This window comes from Prunus avium, chromosome 2 (genome assembly GCF_965620075.1).
Source record: "Prunus avium chromosome 2, drPruAviu1.hap1.1, whole genome shotgun sequence".
In the NCBI taxonomy this organism is placed as follows: domain Eukaryota; kingdom Viridiplantae; phylum Streptophyta; class Magnoliopsida; order Rosales; family Rosaceae; genus Prunus; species Prunus avium.
This window is the reverse complement of record NC_142285.1, coordinates 8,721,185-8,744,410: the sequence shown is the minus strand read 5'-3', so window position 1 is coordinate 8,744,410 and position 23,226 is coordinate 8,721,185. Positions and strand designations below refer to the sequence as shown.

At 34.7% G+C, this 23,226-nt stretch overlaps 2 protein-coding genes and 2 pseudogenes across 5 annotated transcripts; 3 read left to right on the top strand and 1 right to left on the bottom strand.

Moving 5' to 3' along the window:
* The first annotated feature begins 838 nt into the window (after positions 1 to 838).
* LOC110765251 (uncharacterized) lies at positions 839 to 4,384 on the top strand. Of its 3 annotated transcripts, none has more exons than XR_002528008.2 (5): positions 839 to 995; positions 1,108 to 1,236; positions 1,349 to 1,518; positions 2,426 to 3,627; positions 4,146 to 4,384. XR_002528008.2 is itself a non-coding variant. In XM_021968334.2 (5 exons), the coding sequence occupies exons 2-5, from the start codon at positions 1,115 to 1,117 to the stop codon at positions 4,238 to 4,240; spliced, it is 1,311 nt and encodes a 436-aa protein (XP_021824026.2). In that variant the 5' UTR covers positions 839 to 995; positions 1,108 to 1,114; the 3' UTR covers positions 4,241 to 4,384. The 3 variants fall into 3 exon arrangements, 2 of the variants coding, with proteins under 2 accessions (XP_021824026.2, XP_021824027.2); XM_021968334.2 differs by having other exon boundaries at positions 2,426 to 3,349; XM_021968335.2 differs by having other exon boundaries at positions 843 to 995; positions 1,100 to 1,236; positions 2,426 to 3,349.
* A 14,467-nt stretch (positions 4,385 to 18,851) lies between these two features.
* On the top strand, positions 18,852 to 21,274 carry LOC110765247 (laccase-11-like). The gene is made up of 4 exons (XM_088248513.1): positions 18,852 to 18,986; positions 20,475 to 20,626; positions 20,736 to 20,980; positions 21,084 to 21,274. Exons 1-4 carry the CDS (start codon positions 18,852 to 18,854, stop codon positions 21,272 to 21,274), a joined length of 723 nt encoding a protein of 240 aa, XP_088104639.1.
* A 17-nt stretch (positions 21,275 to 21,291) lies between these two features.
* On the top strand, positions 21,292 to 21,924 carry LOC110765246 (laccase-2-like; annotated as a pseudogene).
* Positions 21,686 to 23,185, bottom strand: LOC148296411 (syntaxin-112-like; annotated as a pseudogene). Its single transcript, XR_015833840.1, has 2 exons — positions 22,442 to 23,185; positions 21,686 to 22,027 (listed from the first exon to the last, which is right to left on the bottom strand). The product of XR_015833840.1 is annotated as a syntaxin-112-like (transcript).
* Positions 23,186 to 23,226: the final 41 nt, after the last annotated feature.

Sequence of the window (23,226 nt, the reverse complement as noted above, 5' to 3'; positions counted from 1 at the left end):
ATTGTTGACCCAAAAAAAAACAAACCAATGACTAGCAATTAATTCAAAGGTTCATACAATTTTTAAAATAAATATGTAACCATCAAATGGTTTAGAAAAATTATATATAACCATCAAATGGGTTAGAGAAATAGTAAATTAAACACCTACAATGTTATTTTATGAATTTTGTCAGAATTTTAAAAATGTTGGGTCGATTTGTTTGGAAAAAAATAATTAAACTTTACATAAGAAAAATTAATACAGAAAATTGAATTTACATCTTTAAATTTGCTTTTTTTCATTGAAGCAAAAATTACTTTTATACTCCAAAGATGTTTCGACCAAAAAAAAAAACATTTACTCCGAAGATGTAAAAAGGACACGAAAATGACTTTACACCCCCTGAACATACGCGCTGACTAATAATGCTCTAACATCCACAAGATGAATAAGAAACGCGGGCTCCACTTTTGTTTTTGGGGAAAAAAAAACCAATTCAGCTGTCAGAAAAAGAAAATACTAGCCACAAATGTAAAATCTTTTCTCTTTTTTAAGTAAGAGTGGGGCCTAGAGTCTTGTCTTTCTTAGTAAGCAACCATGACCAGTCAAAATATCTGCTGCAGCAAATCTTATCTGTTTGCAAAACTTATTTTTTTACCGGTTGAATGGATTTTCACTTAACATTTTAATTTTTACACCAGCAATCCAACGGTCCAAATCACAGGTGGGATGTCGGCCTCAGAATCCAGATTTGTAATTTTGCTGCTGCTGCAACTGCTGCAACAGTTGCAACTACCACCATTTTCCCATTCACGGGGTCCACGAGTCTCCTTCTGTCTCCTACGTGAATTATTGAGACTTGACTCCGAGTATGTGGCTTGAGGTGTGCCACGTCGTGTCATCCCTGTGTAATAATATCCCAATAAATTTCCCAAAAAAGTCATCGACCTCCATTTTTGCTGTGTGTCTCTCTCTGTCTCACTCTGCGAAACTTGGTTCCTGGATATTTTCAGGTATGTTTGAGTTAATGGGTTTTCTAAATTAGGCTCTGTTGTGTGATTTTTGGTGTTTATTATTGTTATAATATGGTGATTTTTCTTTTGCTTACTGTTTTTAGGTTGTTAGACCAAAAATGGAGGCTGAGCAAGTTGGGGAGCTTGTGTCTGTAACATTCACATGGACGATTGATCAATTCTCTAGGTTGAAATCCCAGAAGCATTACTCAGAGGGTTTTTCTGTTGGTGATTTTCAATGGTATGCTTGAGTTGAAATCCCATCATTCTTTTTCTTTGGTGTATAAATATATATATATGTATATGTTATTATCTTTGGCTTATATATCTATATACTTGGTTGTTTTGATCAGGCAGATGGTTGTGTATCCAAAGGGAAGCAGTGGAATTCCCGGAAAGCACGATTTGTCGATATATTTGAATGTTGTAAATGCTTCAGCATTGCCATCTGGGTGGAGTAGATATGCCCAGTTCACCTTGACTGTGGTGAATCAAGTTGACCGTGATAAGTCAATCACAGTAGGTAAATTATCTACTCTTCATGTTGTTTATTTCACATTTTTAATGTGTTGTTTTGCTGCTGTGAATTGAAAGTGAACTCCTTTTACATTTTAATTTTGGTTTACTCTAAAAAACTTTAGAGAAAAAGATTGGTAACTTTTACTTTCCCATACAAGAGAGATTCCTTCTGAAGAAAATAGTTTAACTTGGGAGAGTGTCTTGTTGTTCATTGTACATTTTTCTTTTCTTACTTCATCTCACCCTTCTAGGAAATACCATGTTTGGTCAATTCTCTGAAGGCAATTTTCTTTTTTCTCAATTAATTTTCCCTACAGCACTAACCATTATTTCTTTTCTTCTATTTTCTCTTACTGAAATTGAACAAAGCATTGTGTAAATTCGGTCATTTGTTTCCCAGTCTTCATCTAGTAATATCTTTCCTTCATGGACTTTTACTTGCTGATTTTAAGGTTCATTTCCTCTTTAACATTTCAATGAAAACGGTTGGCCTTGGAAAATTGTTTCGAAATAAGACTACGTATGGCAACAGAGCTTGTTGGTAATTACTGGAAAAACATAAACAAACTCCTCCATGTGCATGTGTGGGTGTTTACTTTTATTATGCTGAAAATGTGTATGAAAATGTCATCCACGATTTCCTTTTAAAGTGGAGCTGTCCAGTTTATATATATTTTCAGATGGCGTGAGACGTTAGGTGATGAGATTCTCAAATTAGATAATTTTGCAGATGAAATCATATCTACTTGTGTTGCGCAAACATACTAGACTATACTAGAAGAGAACATAGCTGTATTTATAATAGTAACTTTGGAACGAGTTTCCTTTATTATTATTATTACCTATTTGCTGTTCATTTTATTTTTATTTTTTATGAATGTTTTGTAATCCATCTTATTTTGATTTTACAGAAACTAAACATGTGTTCAGTGAAAGTAAAAGTGATTGGGGCTTCACATCATTCATGCCTCTAAGTGAGCTTTGTGATTGTACCAGAGGGTTTCTTGTGAATGATATATGTGTTCTTGAAGCCGAGGTTGCAGTTAGTCAGGTTGACTATAAGATTTCGGAAGTCCAAGAAACTTGGTTTTGTACACCCATAGTGCCCCCAAAGCATGAAGATCAAACGCTAGGACCTTCAAATGTGGATTCTGTGCTAGTTACACAGTCTTCACAACCTCTCAGGGAACCTTGGTCTGAACAGGTGCTTAACTCTTCAATAGCACTTACGACACGAAGTTTTGATCAAGTGCTTGCTTTCCAGGATTCACCAAGTTCTGAACAAGCTTGCACTGAGCTTAATGATAGTCCTGTTGTCTCTTCCATAATCAAGGAACATGAGCAAACGCCCTCCATCCCAGTTGGCAAGCTCGTGGATTTCAAGGGTTTAGGGCAAATAGAGAAAGATTTTGTTCCATTGCTGGAGGAAGTCTGTTTGTTGCATCCTTCATTGATTGAATGCCAAAGGAAGAGAAGTCGTATGTTTAATGAATGGGCATTCACAGCTTTGGGTAGACTCCTGTATTTTCTACAGACTACAAGGGGTAAGGATATGGTTGAGGATGCCTGTAAGCACCTTCAAATTTTATGGGAGGAGCTTGAGACCTTCAGATTTGACTTGGCTTGGTTGGAGCCTCATGTTCAATCCGCCTTGGGTATGAACAAGTTTGTGGAAAGGGCACGACTGGTGAAAGAACAGAGAGACAATGTGGATGCTCTGGAGATTGAAGTCAAGAGGTTAAAAGCTAGGCTAGTTGTTGCAACGCTAGAGTTTCAGGTTGCAAAAACAGACATGGGATTGGCAGAAGAAAGCTGTGTTGAAATAAATATGGATGGTGAGCTTGGTTATGGGAGGCGTGCCTTTCTTTAGAATTCACTCTTTGATGACAAACATATGCAATATATGTTTATATATGTATTACATATGCAACTCCCATGTTAAGCATGATCCTATTTATAAACCATCATGCTGGAAAAGAACCCTCCATTGCAATTTTTGTTCTGAACTAAACCCTTCCATCTGAAGTAACACTCCCTCCCCTGCCTCCATCTGCACAGTAGCGAAATCCCTGTGCATGGTGAGGTCCAATAATCCCAAGCAACATGTCCACCGGTATGAGAATTTTTCATCTTAATTTGATGCTGTATTTTTGCTGAATTAGGTCTTTATTTTGATGATTTAAGGTCTTTAATTTCTTTGAAGATCTAATTGTGTTTAAAGCTTATTCTTTATCCTTTTGTTCTAATTGATTGTTTTTGTTTCTGTTCTTTTTCTTTTGGTGACCTGAATATGTCTTGCGGCATAAGGGTGTTACAGTAGTGATGATTCAGGGTTATAGTGTAATGCCTATTTTTAATTTTGTGTGATTGTTATTTATTTTTTCTTTTTGGAAGACTTGCGGTTGGTGTTTTGGGTGTATTTTAGTTTTTATGTAATGTTATTATTATGTAAAAGAGTAAATAAACTTCAAAGATCCACTAGAACATTTCTCCATCTGAAGTGGATCCTAGACAACTCATGTAGGAATTGAATCATTATTACCCAGCTCTCTTGTTTTTACAGTGGCACACATAAGTGTCATGTTCTTACAAATTTTGATTATGTTTAATCTTCTTCTGTTTATTATGCAGGCATCATGACAATGCATTATATGCCTGTCCAGATATGTGCAGGAATCGCTTTTCCGAACAAACTAGAATCACCTCCTTGTCTGAAATTGAAATAATTAAGGAAGAGCTTTGGAGAAGGCAACAACTGGAAATAGTGGTATCAAAATATTTATAGTGCTTACAGGGTTTTCATGTTATTAAATTTTCTGTTATGATGGAGGGTTTTCATGGTAATAAATTTTCTGTTATGATGGAGGCTATTGTTGTTTGTTGTACAGTTCTGTTGTATTATGCATAAAACCTTGGTTTGACTGGCATTAGTGTTTTATGCATTTGATCTTGGTCGGAGTGGATGGGGTGAAAGAAGGTTTTATGTATTAGGTCAAGTGAAAGTTAGAAGTTTAATTTAGGGAGGTTTTTTGTTTAAAACTCAGTAGAAAGGTTTTTTCTTGGTCAAGTGAAAGATTTCTAATCTGTTGTCCATATCACATATGTTATTCTACGTGATCGATCTGATAGGTAAGCAAAAAACATAGGTCTCCTACCGAGTGAGTGTTGTATCAAAAGAAGTGAAGTTATTTTGAGAGTTGGATTGGTTGAGGGGCTAATGGTGTAAGAATTTGTAAATTTAGAGTTGTTTTTGTCGATTTTTTAAAAGACATGGGGCAAACAGCGATTGCAAAAACAGTCTAGGCTAGACTCTAGACCATTACTCCAAAATATGAGAAAGACTTCCACGAAATGGGATACTACTATTTTGCTATTTCTGGCTAATAACATTATGACACGCATAATAATTTTTCCATGTGGGATAACATTATTGGCCGAGGATTGCAAAACATAGTTATCTTGGTTTCAACTTGTTTCCCTCTATTTGGCCAAGTAGGCCAAAGGAATGATTTTTTGGTCCTTGAGATGCGTAGGCGTGCCACCACCAAGCCACTTAATTGCTTGGGTGGCAAGATTGTGTGAATGTGTTGCCCTTCTGACTTCCTGATCAAACGATTGATCGACTAGGATAAGTGCAATAAACGTAAATGCAAGAAACAAAATTACAATAATGTAAATGCGATAAAAATATATTAAAGCGATAAAGATTGGAATTAAACTTGAATTTAAAGACAATTGAAAGTAAATTGCAAGAAAGTAAGTTTACACTAGGAAAATGAAGAACTTGGATAATCTAAAGTGCTTGAAGGATAAAATCCTAGGCTAGGAATTAGAAAGTGCAGGATAAAAAGATAGGTTTTGTGTGTTGAGTCGGAGGTCCTTTCCTTTTCTTCTGAGAGCTATTTATAGAGCTTTCTTCAGCTCATGGGTTTGGCCATTAAATGACCTCAACTAGCTTTCATTGAAAATCCTTACAAAATTAATGCCTTCCTGAGCTCTAGGCATTTAATAAGAACTTCCCAACCACCACCAACCCATTTGGTTGGTCAATGAAATGACATTGGAATTGTGAAACTCTTCTCTTGATTTGAGCTACAATAAGTCTTTGGCAATTAATCCTTCCGTCTTTGGACTCTGCCACTTGCAAGGAGACTTTTGCTAAAACTTCCCATCCTAACATCATGGGTTGAGCCTGGACTTATGGATATTTGGTTTGACATCTGGTGGAACATCGTGACTCTTAGAGCTCTTGCCTTGCCTCGACCTAACTTGGAGTTTGGCAACCTAGACTTTGGTTTCCAACTCGACTTGGTCTTTAGTTTCCAACCTCGAGATTGCTAAAAACGGTGCAAACCAACTAATAGCCCTTGAATAATTATTAGGTCGTAAGGCCTCACTTTTCTTCACAACATATAATATATACATATATGTATATGGAGCTTCAGTTGAGGGATTCTTCAAATAAGCTTATTTGAGGGACACGCTTGTAGGGCCCAATTCGTAATTTATTTCACTAATCCAAAACTTCTATTTTGTAGATACTCATTCAAAGATCATCTTAACAAAAAATCACTTGAATCCGATATCATTTGACCACTAAATTGAATTATTGAAATTTTAGTACTTTCTTGAAGCACTATGTTCATTGATTTTGTAGGATTGGATATTGAAACGATTTCCGATTTGTCTAATTTTTTGCAAGGATGATCTATGAATATAGACTTAAAAAATAGAGGGTTTGGATCGTTGAAATTTTTTTTGTAAGGAACCTTAAAGGGTGTCCTCAAATAAAATAATTTGAGGGTTCCCTCAATATATATATATACAAAGAGTTTCATTGAGAGCATTTCCAGCAATGCAGCCCAGGGGAGGGCTGGGAGGGGGGGGGAAGCCCAAAATGTTATTTCCAGCAACAAAAAGTGGCCCGGGCAAGGAGTGGGACCCAACGAACTGGGCTGGCCCGAGTGCCAAAACGAGTTTTAGAGATGACGTCAGCGCACTAACGTCACGACGACGTCAGCCCTGGCATTCAAATTTTTTTAATGTTGGCGCGTGCAGCACACGCGCCAACGTTTAAAAAAAATTTGACGCGCCCGCTACAGTACCCCAACGGCTAGCTTCCATGTGTCGGCGCCTGGGCTCTCCGATCTGATTTTTTCCTCCAATCCAACGGCAACCAATTTTTGTGCAATAAAAAAAATCAAAAAAATATTTAAAAAATACCCAAAAATTCTGATTTTTTTTTTCTTCTATAAATACCTACAAAAACTCTTCACTTTCAACACCAAATCCTCATACACGTAGGCAGAGGCGGACCTTATTTTCATTTTCAACATTTAAGTAAATGTCTTTGTCCTCTTACTTTTATTTATTTTTATATTACTCCATTTACTTAAGTTTACAATGTAAATAAGGAAGTACCCCCCCATTTGGATTCAAATAAAAATACTAGAAAATCAAATTCCCACCAAATCAAAATATGAAAAATCGGTTTTAGTGCAAAATACGATTTAGGCTAAAAATGATGGCTCATTAAGTCAATATATATTTCATACTAAAATCCCATAAAATCAAGTTTTCTTATTTGATGTGTAAGGAACAAAAGCCGCCAAAAATTATCTTGAGAAAATAATTATTCCAAAAAATCATTTTTCATACTTAGTCAATATTGCACCTCCGCTAAAAAATTTCATACTTAGTGCAAGTAGGAACCCAAAAATCTTACCCGAAAATATTATCCAAAATAATTATTGAAGTAAAAAAAGTTGTGAAAAAAACAAAAAAATGAATAGTAGTTGCATGGCAAAGGGTAATTGCTGGAAACACACATAGCTTAATATGGCAAGGGCAGCCACTATTCACGTGAATAGTAGCTGCCCTAGCCCCCTCCTTGCCATGGCAAGGGGCAAACTGCTGGAAGTGCTCTGAGGGATCCCTCAAACTAGCTTATTTGGGGGACACCTTTGTAGGGCCCACTCAACATTGTATTTCACTAATCCAAACCGTCTACTCTGGCTTTGTAGAGGACGTCCGGTCTTTACTATTGATGTATCAATGATAATGTGTCGATATCATTGTCGTCAACAAAATGTACCGACATGTTACCAATACATTTTCGCAAACATTGATAAAATATCGACAATTCCGTTTTCAATTAAAGACAAAATATTTTGCCCAGAGAAATTGTGTTGACTTCAGAACTAATATTGGAATCATAATTCTATACAAGTCTAAAATGACGAAGTTTCAAACATAAGGACACAGATGAGGAGACATAAAATATATCATCACAGCTCAAGATGAAATAAACCAATAAATAAGTCACAACAGTAAAAGCAAAACACATTGTTCAAACTAGGGCTGCAGCAAGGAAGGATAAGACAAGGACTGAGACAAAGGCTGAGGTGAGAAGGTTAAATTACATGGAACTATCCAAGCAATGCCTTCATCTGCAAGAATTATGCAGCAGGTACTCTCAGCTTCAACAAGCTCCCTTAAGATATATTTTGCCAAGTGTTTTGTTGCGATCGTATAAAGTCGAATAATAAAGAATTGAAAATAAAATTAGAATTAATTGCAAATTTGATGAAAGGAGGAGGTCTAGATACATTAAAACTTCTTCAACCTTCGGACTATTCGGTTATAAACACACAAATTCTATACGCCCTGCTTTGTTTTCAACCATGCAGGAAGGAAAAAGGCCCCGTTGGGTGGGCTGGATTGGACAAGACTAGATTGGACTGGTTGGGATTGGACTAGACTTTGTGTCTGTTGTTTGGTGCTATACTTAACTTTGGACTGGACTAGAAAACATAATAATTTTGAAAATTTATATTTCTTTATTATATTTTTTTCAGTATATTTTCAAAAGAATAACAAATGAAATTAACGCACAAACAAAACTCAAGATATAAACGCCCATGCCATTTGTAACAGTCGTCATAGAGTCACTCTCAATATCAAGGGATCTAATGTTTTGTTTGTGCGTTAATTACATTTGTTATTCTTTTGAAAATATACTGAAAAAAATATAATAAAGAAATATAAATTTTCAAAATTATTATGTTTTCTAGTCCAGTCCAAAGTTAAGTATAGCACCAAACAACAAACACAAAGTCTAGTCCAATCCCAACTAGTCCAATCTAAAATACAAAGTCTAATCCAATCTTGTCCAATCCAGCCCACCAAATGGGGCCTTAAAGCCCACCAAACAATAGATTGGATTCATGTCCATTTTAATGCCATATGTCCAGTCCAATCCAACTCACCAAACAAAGCCGTAGAGAAAGAAGACACTAAGAAGAAAGTCAATTATAGCCATTGGCAACTCCACTCGTTTTCATACATGTTGATAAATTCAGTCAAGCTAATCTTGTAGTTAATTAACTAGAAATTCAGTCAAGCTCATATGCGAATGCTGGTTTCTGGCTCCCTTTTCAATCAGACCAAAGAAGAAGAAAATAGAGCAAGCATATAGTAAACTTCAACAGCATTATATATATAGATATTAAATACCAACACAGCATTATATAGCACAAGTTAGTTTCAGATCTAAACCATATTTATCAACTATGGTCTTGAGACTTGCTCGGTTGCTGATCATATTAGTCCTTGCCCTGGCCGCCACCGAAAGCGCCCTAGCCGGTGATCCTGACATCAAATAGATAAACACTGATCCCATTTTTATGCTTAAGCAAATAGATAAACAACAAAATAATTTATGGAGAAAGTGTTATTCAATTCATGTACGAGATCTTGGGATTTTGTTGAACGTTTTTCTAAACGAATTATGAGTCTTTAAATGATTTGTACTTTTTTTTTTCACTGCATGTTAGAACCTTTTTGAGTGAAAGTGTGCTTGATAAAGTGAGTCTATAATTGAGAGAATTCAAGCACAATTTAGGTTCATTGTCCTTGTGATTTGGAGTGTTAGAATCACAACAACCAGGTCATCCTGGGAGAAGTTTGTCATTGGAAACTTGGAGTACCTGTGAAAGGCAATTTCGTCTCAAGAAGAACAAAGTTCTAGACTTGACCATATTCTCTTGTTTTTTTTAACTTCACTTTGTACTTTTATTTGTGTTATTTGATGCTTTAATTTTAGTATTTATTTGCATAAACCTAAGACCATAGGGCTAGATCCCGTTAACTTTAGTTCGGTTTCTAACCTTAAAAAAATATTGATTTCCTAACATGTAAGATGTACATAACCGGAATGGGAATGGATAGAATAAGAGTCATTCCCATTCGGATGACTCCTTTGTTTACTCACATTGGCGGAATGAATAGTAATATGGGCCCAGAACAAATCTGATTCCTGATTTTTTTTTTCTTTCTTCTATCAGAGTAATTCCAACTCGGATCAGGTGAGAACACTAAAATGAGAACACTATATGAGGATCAATCTCAGCCATCCAAAGTCATCTGAACGGCTAAAGAGAAAAAGCAAGCTTAATGTAGAAATGGGTACGCTGCACTTACCCCTTAGGCCACATGTCCTGCGGTGCCTTTTCCAATCGCGCCTTTTTTCCTTCCTTCCTACTCTTTTACCAAAGAAACCCTAAAATCTTCAGTAGAAATGGGGGAAATATCAAACCCCTTATATTTCCCCTTCTCCCACATGTCTGTATCTTTATTCCTTCTATCAATTCTTTCTTGAAATTTCCACCTCAAAATCTTACAAACCAAAAACTCCCAGATTCTCACCCCTTCATCATCCTCATTCCCATCACCTTCTTCACGTCAATTCCCACCTTACTCTTCCAGTGGACTTTTCAATCTCCATGAACTACATCCCTCTCTTCTCATCTATCTTTCAATCTACTGCCCATTTCCTTGCTTCCATTTCTAACAAAGCATTACTCTTCTCCCCTTTAGAAATTTTTCTGACATGAAAACTGTCATAAGTGGCTAGGAATCTGGATCTATCGCTTTCCTTTTTGGGAAAGGGGTATTGGGTGTGCGGGTATGTGAACAGTTTGGTGTTGTAGGTGTAGTTTTGAGGGGTTTTATGTAGAAGACATGGCTAATTTTATATTTTATATTTTTATATTTATGGCTTCGTAGATTCAAGCCTCTTCCCACTCATTCTCCATCCCTTCTGGTTTGTATTGATCTTTCTCAAGTCTTGGAATTTTTTATATTTTTTATTTGAGTGGTAAGGCCTCCAGTTTTTTATTTGAGTCATGGTAAGTATTTTTTATTTTTTATAGGTAAATTATACTCACCTCCTTCCTCACATCACGAAAACTTAATCAACTACAAGTTCCTCTCCTCCAGCCCCACTTGAAAATATGGGTACAGAGCCAATGCTTTGCTAACCTTCGCAGTCATAATTTTAGCCCTCAAGCGTGCCATGGCCTCTATCTCTGATAATCTCAACCACCCCACTCCCACTTCCCAAGTCCAAGTCCTTTCTCTTTTCTTTGGTAGATCTAGGATTTAAAAAGTTTGAATTAGAATACCCAGTTCGATTTCATGTTTGATTTTGCTTGTTGGGTCCGTTTAGGTGCTGAACAAGAATTGGTTTCATAAGCAACCAAATGGGAACGACGAGGTACATTTCTCTAATTTATAGTTTGATGGGTTATATGTAAAATTGCTCTGTATATGAATTCAATTTGGTATTGGCTTAAATGGGTTTTTCTTTGATTCTTCTTTATAATCTAGTTTAAACACTGCCACTTTGGGATTGATTTGTAAGCATAAATGAGGGCTTTACACTCATCCTAGTGGAATAAACTCAAATGCAGAAGTAGAGTCCTTTTACAACTCCTTGTTGCTCATACAGAGTGTAAGGGCAAATTAAAAAATTGAGCTAAATGAGTCCTATTTGTACAAGGATTAATACATGATATGTACGGTTAAAGTTGGGATTAATACATCATTTTGATCTGTTGGTTGTTGTATTAATCTAAAATGTAAACACAGCTATAAAGCTATACAGAATAGTAAAAGACCATGTGCAGAGCCACTTGATGAGGAATAAACATAAGGATATCATATTTTATGTGATAATAAGTGCAGAACATGGAGATAAGACTCATTGGTTATCTGTTTATAAATAATCAAGTAGTACCTTCAGCCTTTTAAAAGATGTGGTCGTTCTCCTCAGTCGAAAATGCGGTCCATGGTTTGACTAATTATAGGTGGTAGTTGCTGGTGTTGAGGTTTGTGACAGATTGAGATTGTTGTGACGATAGGAAAACATATAAAAGAAAATTTGACACCTTTTTATTTTTGTTTGATAATGAAAATAAAAGGGCAGTTTCTAGAGTTCAAAGTTATAATAACCCCATGATTGTGGATTTTTGCCTACTATTTGGCTCTCTAATATTCTACTACCTTCTCTATGCAACTTGTTTTTCCCCTCAAATTTGGCATCATTTCTGTATCTTAATGTATTGACAATAGCGTTAGTAGGTATCATTTGTATCTTAATGTGTTGACAATAATGTTAGTAGATATCATTTATGTATCTTAATGTGTTGACAATAGTGTTAGTATATATCATTTCTGTATCTTAATGTGTTGATGATAGTGTGAGTAGTATGGATATGGGTATCAGGGCTGTATCTTCATGTTTTCGTAATAGTTTTAGTATATCTTATGTAAACTTTGTATGTTGCAGGGATAAAATGGAATTTGGATTTGAACTATGTTTCACATAGGCGAGTACAGTCCTGTAATCAAGCAATTTCTATGGATAAACACCAGTATTAAAATTCACAATAAAATATGGGTCGTAAACGATTCAAAGGATTCACTAGAGCTTCAACATCATATTTTTATAATTTTTAAAAACTATAAATTTTAAAAATAATAGAGAAATGACACATGTCAAAATTGCAATGCTGCATCATTACTTGTTTGCCACCAAAATATCTTTCGTAAACACTTAAAAAGGATTCACTAGAGCTTCCACATATCTTCATTTATTATTCACTAAAGCTTCATAATATTATTTTTATTTTTTGACTAAGAAGTCTTCATTAGCACTTTTATGAATGTTTTAAGATGAACTCAAAAGACGTGGAAAGTTTCACATTGAGTTTGTAGAATTTTTCGGGGTGTATTTTTAAGCTATTTAATGAAATACTATGATTTTTGGAAGAGTGCGTCATCAATGCTTCTAACGAGCATCATTTTGCGTAGCGCCACGTGTCATCAGAGTTTCATTTTGTGTGTGTTTATCTTTAAAAATTCACAAACAATTAATTATAAAATCGAAAAAATCCATCCTTAATTTCTACAAATTCCATGCGACATTATCTTCGATTATGATGCGCTAAATGTTTGATTTTAAACAAATTCCAAACAATTAATTCAAGTTTGCTTCATTATTAACAATAACACTAAGTTAAGATCACTCTTCATCACTATAACTCTCCCCCAATTATTACTTCAAATTTCCCAATGTTAAAATTTGATTTTCTTGCACCAAAGTCGAAGACAATGTTACAAGGAATTTTTAGAAACTTTTCGGTGTATTTTTCTGATTTTTGTAATGAATATTCTTCAATTTTTTAAGATAAACTCACAAAAAATGAAAAAATAATAACACATGGCGCTACGAGATACTGACACCCATCGAAAAAGCTGACGATGCACCCATCGGGCATTACCATGTGTCATTCTCTATTATTTATTACTATTTTTCAATATTTTGAATTCCAAAAATCATAATAAATTTGAAAAATTCACTAAAAAAGACTCTGAACTCCTTGTGACATTTCCAACATCTTTTCAGACTTAAAATATAATTTTGACTAAGGGAAAAATTCAAATAATTTCACAAAATCAAGTTTGCTTCCAAACTAACAAGAACACTAAGTTGAAAATCATTAGTGTTCATTACTTCAACTCTTCCTCCAATTATTACTTTAAATTTCTGAACATCAAATTTTGATTTTCACACATTAGAATCGAGGATAATGTAGCAAGGAATTCGTAAAAATTTGCGGTGTATTTTTCTGATTTTTAAAATAATTTTTCTGGAATTTTTTAACATAAACTCACAAAAATGAAACATTAATGACACATGGCGCTATGAGATACTGACATCCGTTGGAAAAGCTAAGGACCCGGCCATCAGACACTACCATGTGAAGTTTTTCTTCATCTTTTAAGCTTTAAAATATAATTGACCTATAAAAATCAAATAGTTTCTCAAACTCAAGTTTGTTGCTATAATAACTGTAACATTAAGTTGAAGATCTTTACTCTTCCTCACTACAACTCTTCCTCCAATTAATAATACAAATTTTCCAAAGTCAAATTTTAATTTTTGCGCATTATAGTCGAACATAATGTTGCAAGGAGTTTGTTAAAATATTTGGTGTATTTTTCTAAGTTTTATTAATTTTTTGTGATTTTTGGAAGTTAAAGAATTTGAAAATAATAAAAAAATGGAAGAGAATGACATGTGGCAGCATTTGATGACTGCATCGTCAGAGTTTCTAACGGATGTCACTATCCCGTAGCGCCATGTGTCATTAAAGTTTCATTTTTGTTTATTTGACTTTCAAAAATCACAAAAATTAATTAAAAATTAGAAAAAAAGAACCAAAATTTTCTAAAAACTCCTTGTGACATGATCTTCAACTATAATATGTGAAACTCTAAAAATTTGCAGTAATAATTGGAGGAAGAGTTGTAGTGAGGAAGAGTAATTATCTTCAACTAAGTGGTATAGGTAGTATATGAAAAAACTTGAGTTTAAGAAATTATTTAAATTTTTTATGTGTCCAATTTGTATTTTACAACTGAAAAGATGATGAAAATGTCACAAGGAGTTTGTTGCATTTTTCAGTGAATTTTTCAGATTTTTTTACTAATTAATTATGATTTTTGGAAGTCAAAACATTGTAAAATAGTAATAAATTGAAGAGAATGACACATGGCAGTGTCTGGTGGCTGGGTCCCCAGCTCTTCCAACGGGTGTCAATATCATGTGACGCCATGTGTCATTAATGTTTCATTTTTGTGAATTTATCTTAAAAAATTCACGAAAAATCATTAAAATATCAGAAAAATACACCGAAAATTTCTACGAATTCCTTGCGACATTATCTTTGAATCTAATGTGTGAAAATAAAATTTTGACTTTGGGAAATTTGAAGTAATAATTGGAGGAAGAGTTATAGTTATGAAGACTAGTGATCTTTAACTTAGTGTTATTGTTAGTATTGAAGCAAACTTAACTTTGTAGAATTATTTGAATTTTTTTCTTTGTCAAAATTATATTTTAAGTCTCAAAAGATGTTGGAAATGATGCAAGGAGTCCGGGGTATTTTTTGGTGAATTTTTTAGATTTATTATGAATATATTATGATTTTTGGAAGTCAAAATATTGAAAAATAGAAATAAATGGAAGATAATGACACATGGCAGCGACTGATGGGTGCGTCGTCAGCTTTTCCAGCAGGTGTCAGTATCTCATAGCTCCATGTGTTATCCATGTTTCATTTTTGTGAGTTTATCTTAAAAAATTCAAGAAAAATCATTAAAAAATCAGAAAAATACACCGAAAATTTCTACGAATTCCTTGCGACATTATCTTCGAATCTAATGTGTGAAAATCAAAAATTGACTTTGGGAAATTTGAAGTAATAATTGGAGGAAGAGTTATAGTTATGAAGACTAGTGATCTTTAACTTAGTGTTATTGTTAGTATGGAAGCAAACTTAACTTTGTAAAATTATTTGAATTTTTCTCTTTGTCAAAATTATATTTTAAATCTCAAAAGATGTTGGAAATGTCGCAAGGAGTCTGGGGTATTTTTTGGTGAATTTTTCAGATATATTATGAATATATTATGATTTTTGGAAGTCAAAATATTGAAAAATAGAAATAAATGGAAGATAATGACACATGGCAGCGACTGATGGGTGCGTCGTCAGCTTTTCCAGCGGGTGTCCGTATCTCATAGCTCCATGTGTCATCCATGTTTCATTTTTGTGAGTTTATCTTAAAAAATTCAAGAAAAATCATTAAAAAAATCAGAAAAATACACCAAAAATTTCTATGAATTCCTTGCAACATTATCTTCGACTCTAATGTGTGAAAATCAAAATTTGACTTTGGGAAATTTGAAGTAATAATTGGAAGAAGAGTTATAGTGAGGAAGAGTAATGATCTTCAACTTAGTGTTATAGGTAGTATATGAAAAAACTTATGTTCGAGAAATTATTTAAATTATTTATGTTTCAAATTTATATTTTACAACTGAAAAGATGAAGAAAATTTCGCAAGGAGTTTGTGGCATTTTTCGGTGAATTTTTCAAATATTTTACGAATTAATTATGATTTTTGAAAGTCAAAACATTGTAAAATAGTAATAAATGGAAGAGAATGACACATGGCAGTGTTTGATGGCTGGGTCCTCAGCTTTTCCAACGGGTGTCAGTATCTCGTAGCGCCACGTGTCATTAATGTTTCATTTTTGTGAGTTTATCTTTAAAAATTCACAAAAAATCATTAAAAAATCAGAAAAATACACCAAAAAATTCTACGAATTCCTTGCGACATGATCTTCAACTCTAATGCGTGAAAATAAGAACTTGAATTTGTTAAATTCGAAGTAATAGTTGGAGGAAGAGTTACAGTTATAAAGACTAGTGATCTTTAACTTAGTGTCATTGTTAGTATGGAAGCAAACTTGACTTTGTGAAATTATTTGAATTTTTCCCTTAGTCAAAATTATATTTGAAGTCTCAAAAAATGTTGGAAATGTCACAAGAAGTCTGGAGTCTATTTTAGTGAATTTTTCAAATTTATTATGATTTTTGGAATTCAAAATATTGAAAAATAGTAATAAATAATAGAGAATGACACATGGCAGTGCCCGATGTGTGCATCATCAGCTTTTTCAATGGATGTCAGTATCTCGTAGCGCCATGTATTATTATTTTTTTTCATTTTTTTGAGTTTATCTTAAAAAATTGAAGAAGATTCATTACAAAAATAAAAAAAATACACCGAAAATTTCTAAAAATTCCTTGTAACATTATCTTCGACTCTGATGCAAGAAAATCAAAATTTAACATTGGGAAATTTGAAGTAATAATTGGGGGAAGAGTTATAGTGATGAAGAGTGATCTTAACTTAGTGTTCTTGTTAGTAATGAAGCAAACTTGAATTAATTATTTGGAATTTGTTTAAAATCAAACATGTAGCGCATCATAATCGAAGATAATGTCGCATGGAATTTGAAGAAATTAAGGATGGATTTTTTCAAATTTTTAATTAATTGTTTGTGAATTTTTAAAGATAAACATACATAAATTGAAACTCTGATGACACGTGGCGCTACGCAAAATGATGCTCGTTAGAAGCACTGATGACACACCAAAAACCATAGTATTTCATTAAATAGCAGAAAAATACACACCAAAAAATTCTACAAACTCAATGTGAAACTTTCTACACCTTTTGAGTTCATCTTAAAGCATTCATAAAAGTGCTAATGAAGACTTCTTAGTCAAAAAATAAAAATAATATTATGAAGCTTTAGTGAACAATAAATGAAGTGATGTTGAAGCTCTGGTGAATCCTTTTGAAGTGTTTACGAGAAATATTTTGGTGGCAAACAAGTAATGATGCTGCATTGCAATTCTGACTTGTGTCATTTCTCTATTATTTGTAAAATTTATAATTTTTTAAAATTATAAAAATATGATGTTGAAGCTCTAGTGAATCCTTTGAATCGTTTATGACCCATATTTTATTATGAATTTTAATACTGACGTTTATACATAGAAATTGCTTAATTACATGACTGTACTCGCCTTTGTGAAACATAGTTCAAACCCAGATTCCATTTTATACCTGCAACATACACCGTTTACATAAGATATACTGAAACTATTACGAAAACATGAAGATACAGACCTAATACCCATATCCATACTACTGATACTATCATCAACACATTAAGATATATAAATGATATCTACTAACACTATTGTCAACACATTAATATACAGAAATGATATCTACTAACATTATTGTCAACACATTAAGATACAGAAATGATACCTACTAACACTATTGTCAATACATTATGATACAAAAATGATACCTACTTACATTATTATCTACACATTAAGGTACAAAAATGATACCAACTTACACTATTATCACCACATTAAGGTACACAAATGATACCTACTCAAACTATTAATAACACATTAAGATACATAAGTGATACCTACTCACACTATTGTCAACACATTAAAGTACATAAATGATACATACTGACACTATTGTGAACACATTAAGATACAGAAATGATACGCACTCACACTATTATCAACACATTAAGGTACACAAATGGTACCAACTCACATTATTATCAACACATTAAGATACAGAAATGATACCCATATCATACTACTCACACTATTATCAAAAGTAAGAAAGAAAAAAGAAATACATACAAAGAACCAAATACAAAAGAAAAAAGTGGCATTAAAAAATATAGACAAAGACCATGCCTAAATTTTGTTTTGTACATATACATATAAAGAACAAAGTTGGCTACTTTAATGAGGAAGAAATTCCTTCTGCTCCATCATTATAGTACAGATTTTACACTCATTTATAGGCACTCTAAAAGATCCAGGAACAAAAAACGATCCAAAAAATTGCCCCATGTAATTTACACACACATCCTATAACATTTCATATTCCATAGCCACTCATTGCAAAAGCATATCCCTAAAGATCCAAACTTGTGGCAGAAAATACTAAGATCTATCAACTTTAGTTCCAGTTTCTAAGCAAGGTACTAATTATTACCAACTATAAACCTCAGTTCACAAGCTATATGCAATGATCAAAACTTTTCGTTTCTTCTAGCATGGTGAATTTTCAACAGCATAGCACCATAGAAAAAGGATATACCAAATAAAAGCCAAGAGCAAATGCTCCCACCAACACATAAGTAAACAAACGGTAACCGTACAACTGAGTTCTTACCCAACGAGAGTCGACCTGCAAAATCAAATATCCACAGACAAAATTGTTGAAGGGGCTCAAGACCCAGATGGGAAATATCGATAAAATCAATTAAGTGAAAAAAAAAAAAATAGAGAAAATTGCAAAACTTACTGCGCGGAAGAACATAGGCATATATAGGAGCAACCAAGAACTTAAATTGGGAGCCCGTGCTTCTCTTTCTAATAGCAGCTTCTCTTCCAACATATTCATGTACACAATTTGATATCAATTACTAATAAAGAGAATAAATTTCTATGAATTGAAAGGCAAAATCTATGTTGTGGATTTCGCGGAACTTACTAATTAGAGGGATTGGACAATGAGGGCCAGGAGGCCATGGCGGAAAAATTTCTGAAGATGAGAGGAGTGATGCTTTGTATAGAAATGGAAGCAAGGAAATGGGGTGTAGATGGAAAGATAGATGAGAAAAGAGGGATGTACTTCATGGAGATTGAAAAGTCCACAGGAAGGGTAACTGGGATGGGTAAAGCTGATTGCTTTCAGTATTTTAATATAATTTTGGGGAAAAAATATCTACATTTAATTCAAGGGCAGGACAAGAGACAATGCGGGAAAAAATGGCGCCAGGGAAAGAAAAATTTCGCGAAAAAGTTTTGGAGGTAAGAGAGAGAACAAGTTGAGGTGAGGGCCTCATTCTAGTACAATTGTTTCACTTACAATTGTTTTTCGCAGAGCCGTTAGATTAGATCCAATGGTGTTCTCATATAATGTTCTTATATAGCTGTTCTCACTAGATCCTGACCCGAGTAATTCATTCCATTTAAAATGAAAGGGATTACATAGGTAGAATATACAAAAATAAAAATAGCCCATCACCAATACGTACAAGACCTCAGCCCAACATAAATCAAAAATAGAAAATTAGAATAGTTGAGGCCCAAAAACAAACATCCAGCCCAATACAAACACAAAATAAGAAACCCTAAAACTTAGAAGCTACAGTCACCACTTCCCACCTGTCGTGCCGCCGTCACAGAGAGATTTGATTTCGGAGGAGGGAGGTGGGATTGGAGAAGGGTGAAAGGGAATCAAGTCTTTCATGCCAAAAATACCCCTCACCAAAAAAAAAATCATATGAAAAATTGTAATAGTCTTTGGAAAAATTTTTAAAAAAACATATTTTGTTTAAAGGCATTTTCATAATCAAAATGTTTTTCATTCTGATTCGTGATGGATAGTAAACATTTTTAATGGGAATGAACTCTATTTTCATTCCGATTCATGACAGTTAGTGAACAACTTAATTGAAATGCATGACTCTGATTCTTGGTTAACTTGATTCCTACTTAACCCGATTCATGGTTACTCCGATTCCTGGTTATCCTGATTCCTGATTAGTAAACATGTTCATACTATAGAATCACTCTAGAGCAAGAATTCTATAGTGAGGGTCTTATTTACGGTCCTTAGGTGAGGTCCTATCTCTTAACTGTTTGATCAAATTAATTAGCTTGATCCAACAATTAAGAGATATGACCTCACCTAAGGGTCATATATAAGGCCCTTCCTATAGAAGGACTCCACTCTAGAATGTAATTTAAGATAACTCCCATTTTACCCCTCGACAGTGTTCATGTTGTATAGACTGAAAGAAAGCCCCACCGGTGATATAGTAAAAACCCTCATGCAGTCACTAATCCAGCCCAGGACAAAAGGACTCAATACGACCAGATAATGAATAAACAACTGGTCCCAAAGCTTAGAAGCAAGGTTCTTGTTTCGCTTACCATATTATTAAGGACTTAAAAAATTTTAAATAGAGAAATGAAAGTTTTACATCAATGCTGCAAAATTAGTACCTTTCTAGGAAAAATTCTTTTGCTTGTTTGTATATCTCACTCGTATTCTTTTGCTTGTGAGCACTTCATAATGGCAGACCTTTAACGGATGTTATGATGTATTTACAATTTATTTATTTATTTCTACATCTATTTTCAGGTTCGAACGAAGAATGTGAGCAGGTTGTGCCATTCGAAGCCCATTGTTACAGTAAATGGGATGTTCCCTGGACCAACAGTTTATGCTAAAGAAGGAGATACACTTCTTGTGAATCTGACCAACCATGCACAATATAACATGTCAATTCATTGGTAGGATATATTTATATGTGAACTGATATGATTATAGTAGCCTGAAATTAATATGAGCATTTGGGTTTAATTATTAATTAACATTAATTAGTCTGGTGGAATTTTTCAGGCATGGACTAAAGCAATATCGCAATGGCTGGGCAGATGGGCCAGCCTATATCACACAATGCCCTATCAAGACTGGGCACAGTTACACCTGCAATATTACTATAGCAGGGCAAAGAGGGACACTTTGGTGGCATGCACATATCTTTTGGCTAAGAGCCACTGTGTATGGAGCCATTGTGATCATGCCGAAACAAGGGACTGGGTTTCCATTCCCCCAGCCTTGCAGGGAAGTGAATATTGTCTTGGGTGAGTCGGTGCATGTAACGATAACAAGATTTTCGAATTCATATACTGAAAATTTGAGAGCTTATGTGCAGATTAATCGTATAGTTTCTTGTGAATTCTGTAGGAGAATGGTGGAATAACGACGTCGAAGAGGTTGTTAAAGAAGGAAACAGACTGGGATTGCCACCAAACATGTCAGATGCACACACCATTAATGGAAAGCCAGGGCCTCTCTTTCCATGTTCTGAAAAATGTAAGCTCGCGCCTTATACAGAAATTCTTGCCTACATGGAACACAGCTCACTGCTTCTTTAAACAACATCACATTTGCGATGCCCCAAATTGGGCTACTTCAGGCTCATTATTTCAACACCAAGGGGTATTTACCAGAGACTTCCCGGACAGCCCTCCAATACCTTTCAACTACACCGGTACCACTCATCGCCAACCTTGCCACCAAACTAGGCACTCGGCTTAACAAGATTGTCTTCAATTCAACAGTGGAACTGGTGCTACAAGACACTAATCTTCTCACTGTGGAGTCCCATCCATTCCACCTCCATGGTTTCTTTGTTGTTGGGGCTGGAATTGGGAACTTCGACCCCAAAAAGGATCCGGCAAAGTTTAACCTGGTGGATCCTCCTGAGAGAAATACAGTTGGAGTTCCCACCGGTGGTTGGACTGCCATAAGGTTCAGGGCTGATAATCCAGGTAAACACATAACCATAACCAAACAGCGTGCTACATTAAACGTCAAAGCTCGTAATTAAGCAAGAATAAATTTTGTTTCTTTTGGCCATTCACTAAACGTTTGAACGGTATTTGATCATCATTAGGTGTGTTGTTCATGCGCTGTCACTTAGAGCTCCATACTAGCTGGGGTTTGAAGACTGCTTTTGTTGTAGAAAATGGGAAGGACGGATCACTCTGTCTTGCCTCCACCTACAGACCTCCCACCATGTTAGTTCCTCGAACCGAAGAAATCAGAGTGGAGAGTCTCGAGAAACACAGTAAATTTGTTTTGTTTTTTTTTTTAGCCTTTAGGCTGACAAGTTCTTGAAAACATTCCTGCAAGAAAAACTCTTGTTAAGAGCAATAAAAAGGTGTAATGTGTATCAAATTCCTTCAAATGCCAACTTCAACCCCTGTTTTGTGCAACAAATTTCCGGGACAACATTGGCTCCAAGTATTTAAGTTTAATCTACCAGAGCTTGAAACACATGAATTAGTAAATATATTTGAGGAATTTCTTTCGAAACTTAAAGTCAGAAAATCGTGAGAGATATCAGCTTTTATGGATACAAAAAGAAACAACCAAACAATGCATCCTAGATTTCAGAAGTAATGAATGCAATGATTCCATCAATCAGCCACTATATTACTCACAGACCGTAACTCCACTGCAGAACAACAATCACAGCCACATTGAAGATGAACTTTGTTCTACAAAATTTCAAGAAGCTAAGGCAGAAATCAGCATACCAGCAACACAAACAATGCCAAAGCCCCAATCCAATCCAGCAAACCCATCTTCCTCTTCTCTTTTTCATCTGCTTAGCATCAAAAAGTGCATTAGTTCCTCCATTAGTGTAAGCCCCAGCACCAGCCACATTCAGTTCAATATCATCCATCTGTTCGCTTTGCCCTTCAACCAACACAGCAATGCTTAGGAACACATCCCTCTGTAAGTCCTTTAAGGCCTTATGCCTTTCCTGATTCTCCATTAGCAGCTCTGGCTTCAGTTCAAAAAACTTTGACCTGCCCACTTATCAATCATTTCCTTGCTTCCTCCCCTGTGGCACTGAAATACCTACTCTTGAGACCTTTTTTGTACTCTTTAACAATCTGTTCTATCAACTGCAAATTAATCATTATCCCTCCTGGCTAAATTCTCAAACCATTAGACACTGAAATCCTCATTCGATCAACAGGGGTTCCTTCCTTGTAGAGCAAGAATACATTTCAATTAGCCATGTTAGAGTGATCAAGCAATTCCCACCTTGCTTTGAGTTTTTTGCTTTCCTCAGAATAGTAACCATGTCATTGTTAATTCTATCTATCAACCGTCTTAGAACTTTAACATTGTGAAGACTTGGTTTCTTTGTTGAGGTCATGAAGATCAAGAAGGAGATTTTTGATCTCTTCCATATCAGCCTTAACGGATGCAGTCACTTCTTCCAAAAGCTGTGTGAGGTTCTGTTCATCAGCAGGATCAAGAATTCCCATTTCAAAAGTATAGTTTCCCAAAACGAACAAGCATGCTTGCT